Here is a 12,228-nt window from a genome sequence, read left to right as displayed (position 1 = left end):
TTCTTCCATAAAAAACTCTTGGCTATATTTGTCTGAAATTATAATAATAGCAAAATTACAGGACCATAGAAATATTATTATCTTTTTACATGACGGAAATATTAATGACAAATGACGTATGTTGGAAATGAGTACCAACCAAAGTTACTACTTCACAGTTTCCTCGTGGCTTTTTCTTTTCTGCAGTTGACTTGAACGAAAATGGCAACCCCAATTTCAAAAAAGCGAAAATTTGTCGGAGACGGCGTTTTTAAAGCCGAATTGAATGAATTTTTAACTCGTGAACTCTCAGAGGATGGATATTCCGGAGTGGAAGTGCGTGTTACCCCTACACGTACAGAAATTATTATTATGGCAACCAGAACTGATAGAGTATTGGGTGAGAAGAACAGAAGGATTAGAGAATTGACCTCTGTAGTTCAAAAGAGATTCAACTTTATTGAAAATTCTGTAGTGTTATATGGAGAAAAAGTTGCCAATAGAGGTCTATGTGCTATTGCCCAAGCGGAATCACTTAGATTCAAATTGATTGGAGGATTAGCTGTTAGAAGGGCTTGTTACGGTGTTTTAAGGTACATCATGGAATGTGGAGCCAAAGGTAAGCTAGAGAAAACAAAGTTTAGGAATTTGCTTTTTAACTTTCAGTACTCCAAGTTTAGTTATTGTCTGTTCTTGCATTCATTCATTCATTTTCTTACTTGGCTTGAGCACTACAGCAAGTAAAAAACTACTCAGCTATATTTTCTTTAATTGAAAGTTTAATTTGTTTTTGTGGGTACTGAAAACTTTGATTAACAACTAAATATTTTTCTGTTTTTTTTAGAGATAAATAAATCCTTATATATTGTTTCACAAGCTTGTGAATGACATTTCAATTGCAATTAAGAGCTATCACATTATACGAAATATTTATTTTTAGGATGTGAAGTAGTTGTATCTGGTAAATTGAGAGGACAAAGAGCTAAATCCATGAAATTCGTCGATGGTCTTATGATTCACTCAGGAGACCCTTGTAATGATTATGTAGACACAGCTACCCGTCATGTATTGTTGAGACAAGGAGTGTTGGGAATCAAAGTCAAGATAATGTTGCCATGGGATCCCAGTGGCAAAACTGGCCCTAAGAAACCTCTTCCTGATAATGTATCTGTAGTAGAACCCAAGGAAGAAGTTTTACCGACCAGTCCCAGCAGTGAAATTAAAGCCCCAAAACCAGAAGCTCCTCCAGCTATTCCAGTAGCTGTAGCATGAGGGTCTTAATGTTTTTTATAAATTAAAAATATCCAAATTAAAAATTTTCTAAAAATTCAATGTTATGTTATTATTTCAATCATATGAGCAAATTGAAGTTGATTTACCTATTCATTGTTCAAATCATTTTATTACTAGCTGTTTCTGGTATTAGAATGTGTAATGTCTGTATCTTCTGCAAATAAAACCAATTTTATTTTTTACAAACTCTCGAGCTCGGATATACATAATGTTTGTGCCAAATGAGAATTTTGTGAAGCTGATGATTATGTTGATAACAAATTGAGTTAGAATTGCTTCAATAGTTGTTGGTGACATTTACAATGAACAGTGTTCACTACCTACACTGAAAGGTCCTGTGGGCCTTCTATAAGATGATTAATAGCCACAATAAACTACTGCTCGTGTATCCATTACAAAGAGAATTTTCTCTGACCAACAACTTTAGTATTCAAATGGTTTGGTTGGCTCTTGCATAGTAGTAACAAAAATTTAAATTCTCAGTACAGTTTGTAACAGCTCCACACATTTAGTGTGGGTTTTTGAGAAATGATTGTACCTTTAAACTATTCCATTTGAGTGAAAAGTAACTTCATCTGAAAAGAGTGTTTCCAATATACAACCTTTATTCTCGTCATATTTGACCTTTTTGTGCATATTCTACTCTTTAAGAAGATGGGAATTTTCAAAACCCTCTCAATAGTTCATATACACGCAACTTGATTTGATGATGAAATCGAGAATATTCCTAGTTTTTCACTATACCATATTCTCAAATTTTTTAGAGATCTCACTCAGTTCGCTTTTACTTATTAATCTAGACCCTAGACTTCAATCAGACAATACCATTTCCATTTAATGGATTCAAAGAGAATACAAAAATTGATAAACTAAAATTTTAACGTTAACAAAAATGGTAAAAAAAAACCAAAATACCTATATCTTCCTTCGGATTAAACTTCATATAGAAGGATAACTATTTAACACATGCCTGAAAGAAACGAAAAGTATTTAAACTTGCAAAAAGATATGTTTAATATAAAAAGACTGAATATGATAGAAGCAAGATATTTTACACAAGGGTAACAAATGAAAGTTTTTTATTCTGTATTGATGCGTCTTCACTTGAGATAAAGCTGCGCTAGTGAGAATCAATTGGAGCTATAGTAACTAAAACATACCTCATTACGTCTTATGAATTTGTGTACTATGCTATGAAATTGTCGTCTCATTACAATGATAGAAAGAAACGCCATGCTTTGCTTGATTAGACGATAAAACCTGTACGTGTATCTATAAAATTTCTACATTGTATTATGGCTATGTGTGTGTCACTTTAGGTCAGATTTTGTATATATTGGTGTTAACTGCTGCATCAGATTCAGCATCTTTATTCCAATCTGTTATACTTTGAAGTTCACATTTTTTGACTTGTTTATTTAATGTTTCTTCAACTAAGTTAGAATTTCTGGAACCGTTGGTGATATTCATACTGTTTACACTACCAGTACACCAACACTCATAATTACACTGTTTGACGCGCGTTTCGATAACAAAGTTATTGTCTTCAGCAACTGAAGGTAAACTAAAATCTAATGACTTGACTTACCTGTTTTATACTAAATTTTGCCAACAATAAACCTCCCGCATGTGGTTCTGAATCTAGTTTTTTGTTATTTCCTCCAGCTCTTAATACACTAAGTTAGTACTGTTTAACATTAGGCAAAACTATTTTGAAATAAAAATTTACTGACCAGCTGGGTTCCTCAAAAGGCCCGACAATAGAGTTACTAAATTCCTGGATTAACTTATATGCCTATAACATTGCAACATCTCTTCTTGGTCATCATTAAGAAATTTTTTCTTCCTTAGGCCTTCAATAGACTTTAAACGTTTCATTTATTTTCACATACAATTGACAATTTGCAAGTTTCTTGTACATGGATTTCAAGGCTATTAAGCATTGACAAATTGTTGTGAAGAGTTTGCTGTGAGATTCTGGAATTGATTAGGTGATGATGGTATGTAAGGTTGAACAGCAAATTAAACGATTATGATTGTAAATAACTTTTTTTACTAAATAAAGTAAGAAAACATTAAAAAAGTATAATCGATTAAACATTGATGAATGTATATAATAACTAAACAAAAGCTTCTTTGAATCAGTTGACATGCTACAGAACCTATTAAAACTTGTGATATGTTTTCTTTTCAAATATTTATCAATACCACAAAACATTCATTAATCTATCATTATTTAAAATTAGGTTGAAAATCTGCAACTTCAATATTTCAGCTACAAATTAAATGAATTAAAAAGTTGTATAAAAAATTAAAAGCATTTAAATTTCAACATAAAATTATGTAGTAGTAAAGAAACATGTTTGAACTAAGTAGTAAAACATATATGAATGAAAAACTAACACAAACAGAGGATATTTTCAACGTAATCCATTCTAAACTTTCAACATTTCATACAAAGTAGTTCATTTCTTTATTATACTAAAATTAGAACATGGAATGGCGAAATTAAAGTAAATAGACAATTATAGGAAACATAATAGAAAAGCATATACTTTCAGAACGAGAATCCCCCATTAGGCACTTGAGTGGGTGTAGCAAATTGAATTTGACCATCAGCAGTGTGTGGAGCGGGAATGTTCTCATCAGCACCAGTCTATAATTAGAAATATAAAACATGTCATTCACTCACATTTTTCTGATTAACACAAAATACTTACATCTGAGAAATAATTTTCAATGAGATTCAAGGCTTTTTCATAAATCTTCTCGTTGTCATGAGTTTGTAATGCCTCTATTCCATCAATACCACCACATTCTTCAATCATGATGGCAACTTTTTCCACTTCTCCCATTTTACTTGCAGCCTAAAATATCATCAAAACAATTTTAATTTTTCTATTTTGAAACTCGAAACTGTAAGATGACAGATTCTATATATAGTGTGTTCAAGAAGTGCTTGATTATCCATAGTTCAATTATTATAAATATAGATGTTTTTTTTTGATGTCTCAACGAGACCTAGAATTTTGGCCATTTGTTGATGTGAACATCCAGTATCCGCCTCAAATTCAAATCTCTTAGATTTCTATTCTACTTAGAGAAGCAAAGTTGACAAACATCAATTTTAGCTGAGTAAATATTATAATAAAAACCACTGATATAAATAATGTTTAATTATTAACAAATGATAGTAAGATTGTTCCACTGTTGTTCTCAGGCGAGTTTTGGTCGATTTCACCTTGAACACCACAAAATTTTTTAAATATTATATATTGAACACCATTTGCATTCATAAGGTCAGGTTGACGTAATAATCCATAACAATCCAATATGTGATTAAAAGGTACTTACATTTAATATGTTGTTGAGTCCATCTAAAACTACAATTACAGTTTTTTGGTCTTTGGAATTCAAGAGATTGCATAACGGTTTCAGGGCACCTAATTCAACCAGTTTTGCAAGTTGAGAAATTGTACCACCACTAGTGAAATTTGTCACAGCCCAAGCAGCTTCTTTTTGACTTTTGAAATCTCCAGTTTGAAGGGTATGGAGCAGTGGAGGCATAATACCAGCATCAATTACCTTTTGAATTTGTTCACTGTTGCCTGCGAAATTACATGAACATTAAAAAATGTATGTAACATACCAAAGAAATTGATTACCTGCAGTTATATTAGAAATTGTCCATGCCGCTTCCTTAACAATATTTAATCTAGGATACTTCAGAAGTTTGGCCAAAATGTTAAGTGCTCCAGCATTTATAACTGTATCAGTTTGTTGATCGTTACCAGTAACAATATTTCCTACAGTTCTTAATGCAGGTGTTAGAACTGTTCCCTGTTCACTATATAATAATTGTACCAATCTATCAATTAATCCTGTATCTATAACAGCTTGAATATTCTCATTTGGACCATCTGTTAGGTAGCTTAATGCCCAACAAGTATCTGCTTGAACTTCATAGTCAGTATGATTTAGAAGGCGAGCCAGAAAGGGTAATGCAGGTTTTAGGAGTTCAAAATCTGGAGAAGGATTCTAAAAAAAATTCATTTAATAACACATGACGATAATAGTAGTATTTATAGTTAGACACAAAGAACCATTCAGCAATGCCTTACTTTTTATATTTTGTCAGTGGCTGGTAATTTTCCATGAGGAATTTGTTTAAGGGATTCCTCTCATCATTCTACTACCATTTTTCTTTTTGTAGTTGTGAATGTAGACAGAAGAAAACATGTGAATTAAAAATTAACTTGGATGGAAGAAAATTACAAAACTAGAGAAATTAGAGACTTACCAGAAATTAAAAGGTGTAAGTACAGATAAACCAGAAGGGCGAAGTATTGTAGAAACGAAAGAGAACTAGTGGGGCATTCAAGCAAGACAGGGGTACACAATACCAAATGTTCATCTTAAAACAACTACAATATGTTAGTTACAGCTGCACATACTCTTCATTGATTTTAAACAAGCATACGACACAGCAGACCAAAGTTGTATAATGCCATGAAATTCCTTGGAATGCCAATTAAAATATTCAAGTTAGTAAACATGATGTTGGAGAAAACTACAAACATTGTAATGGAAGAAGATGGATTAATATCAGAAGCTTTCAATGTAGATAGATGATTAAGAGAAGGTGGCTCATTTTCGTCGTCATTACTTAACATAATATTAGAAGCCATTATGAGGAAAGGACTATTTATCGACAGAAATACCAATGTATTGCTCATGCGGAGGAGTAGTACTTTTAAATACATAAATTCAATAAATGGAAAAAAATTTGGAAAAAAAGCATTGGAGTCATCAAAGGAGTGTTAGAAAGTGGCTGCAAATGAAAAGTGTGAGAGTGAAGAATATTGAGGAAAATCTTTGGAGAAATTCAATCTGATGAAGGGGTCTGGAGAATAATAAATAAATGACCCTTTACGATCAACCATCAAAAACTAAGGTAATAGGCTGGGATGCATATCGCGAATGAATATGTGAAATTTCATGAGTAAGTTTCTTCCAATATTTCCCAATTGAGAATATAAGGGCGTATATACTTATTTTCCATGTTCAAGTCAGAATTCAAATGAAAAGATCACCACTGAACTGACGGGTGTTGGCTTGGCTTGTTGCAAAATTTCAATCTCACGTGTAGATGGAAGGTAGAATAATAGCTGTGTTGATATGTTTTATAATATGCATGTAAAAAGACAAACAATGCAAACAGTAGTTTATAGTAAGCAGTAATCACTGAACATCTATTTCGAAACTTGCACTAACCTATTGATGCTAATTTAAAAAAAAAACAATACTTCTTTCTAACAATGTCCAAGTTTTATTTAGTTGATGTTTAAAAGAAATCAATGGACAATTGGAAATATGCTAAAAATTAATTTTTATTTTCCTTTATTTTATAATTCATTTTTCTTAAAGTCAGTAAGAAATATTGGAACATATCAAAGAAACTACACTGTTTATATATTGCTGGAAATATAAATATGATTGAGAGTCATAAACTTTTTTATTTTTACAATTTCAAAAAACTTTATCTGGAAATTGTATTATTGAAAAAAAGAGAAAGTTCAGGCCACTTACCTTATTTCTGCATAAATTGGAAATTGCCCAAACTGCATTTCTCAGCATCGAGAGGGATGTGTGAGGTTTTATGAGACTTAGCAAATCAGGTAACACATTACAACTTAGTACAAGATCTCTAGTTGCTGCGCCATCTCCTGCTATGTTACCTATAGCCCAAACAGCTTGTTCGGCAACATCAATACGAGGAGAAGATAACAGTGCCTGAAGACGGGGTATTGCACCTTCCTGAACGACAGCTGCAGTTTGATCTGAGGTACCTGATGCTATATTTGTTAATGCCCAGCAAGCTTCAAATTGAAGGGACGGACTATACAAAAATTTAGAGAATAAATTTTGTTAATGTAGAAATATAACAAAATAATCTGTTGATAAATGTACTTACTTATGAGCTTTAGTTAAAAATTCAACACATCTAGGTACAACACCAAGTCTAATCATATGATCAATTGGTGGGGTTTTTTCTCTACTTAAAATTTTTCTACAAGCTAATGTTGCTCTATATTGAACTGCTTCATCAGAGTTCATCATTCCATACATTATTTCTTCGGCTGACATGGATGGAGAAACTGCAGAGTTATTTTCTTGCAGAGGAGAAGTAGGTTCTTCTGTAGTAGATATATTTCTTCTCTTTAATAATTGGTCATCTTTTCTAGCTTTACGGAGCTCTACAGTTTGCCCTATCCGTCTCCTTCTCATTTCCTATAATAAAACCAAATGAAATTTGGTGAAAATATGAGTATTTTGAATATCTAACCTCTGTGTCTTTACCCTTGTTCTTGAATGATCTAATTCTGTTTTCGTCTCCCATTGTTCCTAAAATCGAGAATAATGTACTAAACCACGTTTTTAATGGCTTCTATTTTAAGGGACAAAAACAACATAAACTATTTCTTCTATACATAACTACGCATTAATTTGTTGTCTACATTACGATAATTCATTGTAAAGCGATTTACTTACCTAACTTTTGTTGAGTTTAAAATATATAAAATATCAATTAAATTATTGAACAAAGAATTTTACGGCAAAAACGATATTACTAAAAATGAATGATTTCGGTTACGGTTTTACTTTTTTGTCAGTTTTGACAGCTTTCAAATCACCCAATGAAATGTTTTATTGATCTTCTCCACACGTGATTGGTCGCACAAATATAAGGATATCGAACTGTCTAACATTAAACATGTTTTTTCATAGGTAGATAAGATATATTAATTAAAATTTTTATAAAATTGTCATACAAAATATACCTAATTAAAGATTAAAAATGAGACAGAGTTACGTAAATCCTGAATATATTTCCCTTTGAGTCCATGAATAGTTTCTCAGACTTTAATCATTGTCCATAGACATTATTTTAGGTACATTGATGAGTATTCAGATCGATGGTATTAACGTTCTTCCAATCTTCCAACATTTTCTTCTATACTTAAACAACTTCCTTTTCCGTTTGACTTTAAATTTCGATGAGCTTTATGATTATAAAAATCTCTATTTTCTTCACAATTTTCTGAATTTCAGGGAGAATTCGAATATACTTAATTATTGTGCTAGAATTGTAAGTTAACATATTTTTAGAAATTAAACCTTTGAGTATGCGTAGGAATATTGATTGTTGACTTATTTTAGGCTATAACACTTGAATATATTGTTATTAATATATTTACTTGTTGAGAAATAAATATTATTATCCAATTACCTTAATCCTTGTTATTATTTATTTTAATTATTTAATTTTATAAGTGTCATCTTTCTCTATATAGAGAAATTAAGCAATTATCAATTGAAGAACCCTGTATGTATTTTGAATAAAATATTGATTTTTTTCTAGATGGCGTAGCAGAAGTTTCATTCATAAGCTCATTCATTCAACTTTTCATCCCCGGTAAACTTAGAGCTTAGTGGTAGTAAATAGAATGAAATTTTTGAATATCGTCAAGTTATTTCCGGTTAACTTAGGATCATCTGCTTGAATCAAAAAAGTATTTTTTGGGGTTTTAAAGATTGGGTAGTACGGTATTTAAACTACTGCCCACCTATAAAACTCAGAAAAATATCTGATATTCCTTTAGAGCTGCATTTTAGTCATTGTTGTTAATAATACGGTGAGTCCAAGATTACCCATATTTTCATGTAAAATCGTAGTAGCGGTGTTGTGATTGAGAAAAAAATTTGTATAAATGAGTGTAAATTGTTTAATCAATACAGATACTATAAATAAAATGTACGTGGGTGTTGTGCAAGGGCTGTTCATGTAACCTTTGTGTTCCGGTCCAATACAGATAACAGTCAATTAAGCTAGAATTTAGCTTAACGTATATACAATTACGGAATAAAGGTTACTTTAAATAAATGTATCTACAGAGTCTCACACAAAGACTGGTAATAGTTTTTTGAAACGTTAATATATGCAATTTTATTTATTTTCTATTAAATTATGGGATATTTTTTTATTTATAACAAAAAATTACTATTTATTTCTGAAGTAGTTAAAAATTTGTGTAGCTTGTTAAGTTACAATGTTTCTTTTTTGTTTTTTATTTTGAAAATTTATTTGAAATTTGTTACTTTTAACTCTATTTAGTCTTTTTAATGATGCCTTTCTGGAATCATTTCTGTCGTTTGCAATGAGGTAATAGGAATAATTGAGAGAATCTTAAAAAATCCACATCTAATTTTTTTAATTTTCATCATATTTTATTTTTATGTACAAACTACTCATACTGTATGCCAGTACTATACATCATTGTATGTTTGGTTGCATATATAAATATATTTAATAGCTTCAGTTCAAATTTGAATCATTGGGAAATTGCCGGTATTTATAAAGTATGTCTGTCTACTTTCTTATTGATCTATTTACTACAAACACCCACGTTGAATTGGTGGGGACGGTGAAGGAAGTGTACGAGTTGTGATAAAACCACAGATCACCTATATTTAGATGGATCACGACTATAAATGTAATACTTATTAGTATTACCATTGTGTAAAGAATAGGAATAATATATAATTCTCTCTGAGATTTATTTAACTTACGAAAATTTATTTTTAAAAATTTTATTAACACAAAAACACAAATTACAATTTTAAAAATGGATGAACTCTATTAATTTCAAGCGATTAAATTAAGAAGATTCATTAAATGAACAAAATTCATTTGAATGAACTAGATTTATTGAAAAGGTACGTGTATTAACAACAATTCTATTTTATAATAAAATAAATGCTGACACATGTTCACATAGGTAATATGATCTTCTTGCGTCTTAAATTTTAGAATAATCTCGATTTTTCTTCATGTAACTAGAGTACAATTTTTCAAAAGAAAGTAATAACAGTTAGGCCAATTCTACTATAGCTGTTAGTAATAAAAATATTAAATATACATAAAAACCAGGTAAATACATAAAACTCCAACTTAAAGGCGATTCTGGGTCAAGTATTCATATCGTTGTCGTTGAATACGAGGAAATCGAAATTCGTTGTTGTCTAGATTCTCATGGCCTCTCCTTATAATAGGAACGCTTCCGCCAAAGAGTATCGCTTTATTTCATTCGCATGCGCATGTAAATAGACAATTCTAACCTTTCATTTTTATTAAAAGAGTACAATTTTTAATTGTATATAAATCAGTTATAATTGTAGTTATATATAAGGGATTATAGTAATGGATGATCTTCTGTATATTGGACTGCTGGAATAACTAGAAGAAGTTTAAGAGAACCTCTAATACAACTCACTGATTACCAATTTTAAAAAATATTTCGCCTACACAAAGAAACTTTTAGATATGTTTTAACACAATAAAAATATAACTGGATGAACCTGTAAAAACTATAATAGTAATAACTTTTTATTTGGTTTTGATTTATATAAACTTATTACAAGTATGTAGCTGCTAGGTATTTAATATAAAATTTATATACTATTAAAAGTTGTTTAGCTATCTAAATGTCAAAATGAACTTATTTCATTTTTGGTAGTTACCAGCAAGATGTAGGCAATTATTATTGTTTGGGTATCTCCCAATCATCAGTGAATCGATGCACTTACAAAATTATAGAGGTGTTCAACAAACAGGAAATAATGGATGCATTCATAAAATTCCTCCAAACAATTCCTGAGTTAACTGATATGTCTTATTCTCAGTTAAATATAAATTTGAAATGTTTTTTAAAATATAATGTACCTGGAATGGAATTCTTTGCGTTTAATTGACAGTAAAAATACAGAACCAGTTACCAGACACTATATAGACAATATATGCTAATATACCGGTGTTGCCGTAACTAGTCGCTCGTGTTATAAATTTGCAAGAAGAGGGGTTTATAAGAATCTAAAAAGTCCATATCGCTGCCAATCAAATCCCTCCCTTTGGTGATTGCTCGCTTGTGATAGGACTGAGTAAAGCATATCGGTACTGATTTCAGCGTTACGTCATGTGCAAGGGATGTCAAATTGGAGCCGACGTATATTGATGTGAGTGTATCGTGCTAATAGTAAGATAGGCAACTATAAATACGTACATGTATGATAGATGTTGCATATACAAACTTTCTAATAAGAATTTAGAGCGTGATTGTAAAATAATTAATCATTGTAATATGATAATTTCGTCTGATAGAAATTATAAGCTTAAGCAAATACAACTACATACTTTCATTGCGATAATATATAAATGCTAGCCTTTATAGTGAATGAGTTAACAATAAAAACGCATTAAAAACTATTTTAAAAGCTAATAATGCTTAAGATGTTTATTTTTATAAGTTGAACTTTGTAATCGAGAGTGAAATAATTTAACTGATATAAACAATAATTTTATTACATTCTTCCCTAATAAGTAATGCATTCTCATTATCTTAATAGTGATTCTATTGAAAACTTTCGATTATATTTTTGAAGGCGAGTTATAGTTTGACCGATTGTTTGCCAAAACTTATTGAGTTTTTTTGCTTCCAGAATCTAATAACCGTTTATAGTTATTAGAAGAACTTTAATGCTTATCTCGTACATAAATAATTTCCTATGTATATGTGAATAAAAACAAACGACGAAATTGCTTTCGTGTTAATTAGATTATAAGATTCTAGAATATACAATATGAATTATTCTTTACACTAATTTTTATAATTGTTTAACCTTTTCACTCTTAGTATTATTTCATCGCTAATATCTGAAATTCATTAGTATCCGTATAAGGGCCTATTTTAATATTTTAATAAGAATCATGAAGCTCCTCAATATAGCCATTAACTGCCGACATCATCAATTCATTGCTGGAAAATCTTTGACCACCGAGCCATTTTTACAAGTCTGGGCAAAGAAAATAATCCGAGGGGTCTAATTCTGACGAATAGG

General features: G+C 30.6%; 2 protein-coding genes across 2 annotated transcripts; one reads left to right on the top strand and one right to left on the bottom strand.

Annotated features, from left to right (window-relative positions):
• The first annotated feature begins 121 nt into the window (after positions 1-121).
• LOC130899591 (40S ribosomal protein S3-A) lies at positions 122-1,311 on the top strand. Its single transcript, XM_057809643.1, has 2 exons — positions 122-598; positions 920-1,311. The coding sequence occupies exons 1-2, from the start codon at positions 202-204 to the stop codon at positions 1,249-1,251; spliced, it is 729 nt and encodes a 242-aa protein (XP_057665626.1). The 5' UTR covers positions 122-201; the 3' UTR covers positions 1,252-1,311.
• A 1,997-nt stretch (positions 1,312-3,308) lies between these two features.
• On the bottom strand, positions 3,309-8,020 carry LOC130899566 (importin subunit alpha-5-like). Its single transcript, XM_057809593.1, has 8 exons — positions 7,825-8,020; positions 7,619-7,677; positions 7,247-7,563; positions 6,862-7,171; positions 4,938-5,310; positions 4,627-4,880; positions 3,993-4,139; positions 3,309-3,928 (listed from the first exon to the last, which is right to left on the bottom strand). The coding sequence occupies exons 2-8, from the start codon at positions 7,670-7,672 to the stop codon at positions 3,830-3,832; spliced, it is 1,554 nt and encodes a 517-aa protein (XP_057665576.1). The 5' UTR covers positions 7,673-7,677; positions 7,825-8,020; the 3' UTR covers positions 3,309-3,829.
• Between the last annotated feature and the right edge of the window lie 4,208 nt (positions 8,021-12,228).

This window comes from Diorhabda carinulata, chromosome 11, assembly GCF_026250575.1.
Source record: "Diorhabda carinulata isolate Delta chromosome 11, icDioCari1.1, whole genome shotgun sequence".
Taxonomy (NCBI): domain Eukaryota; kingdom Metazoa; phylum Arthropoda; class Insecta; order Coleoptera; family Chrysomelidae; genus Diorhabda; species Diorhabda carinulata.
This window is presented reverse-complemented; position numbering and strand designations above follow the sequence as displayed.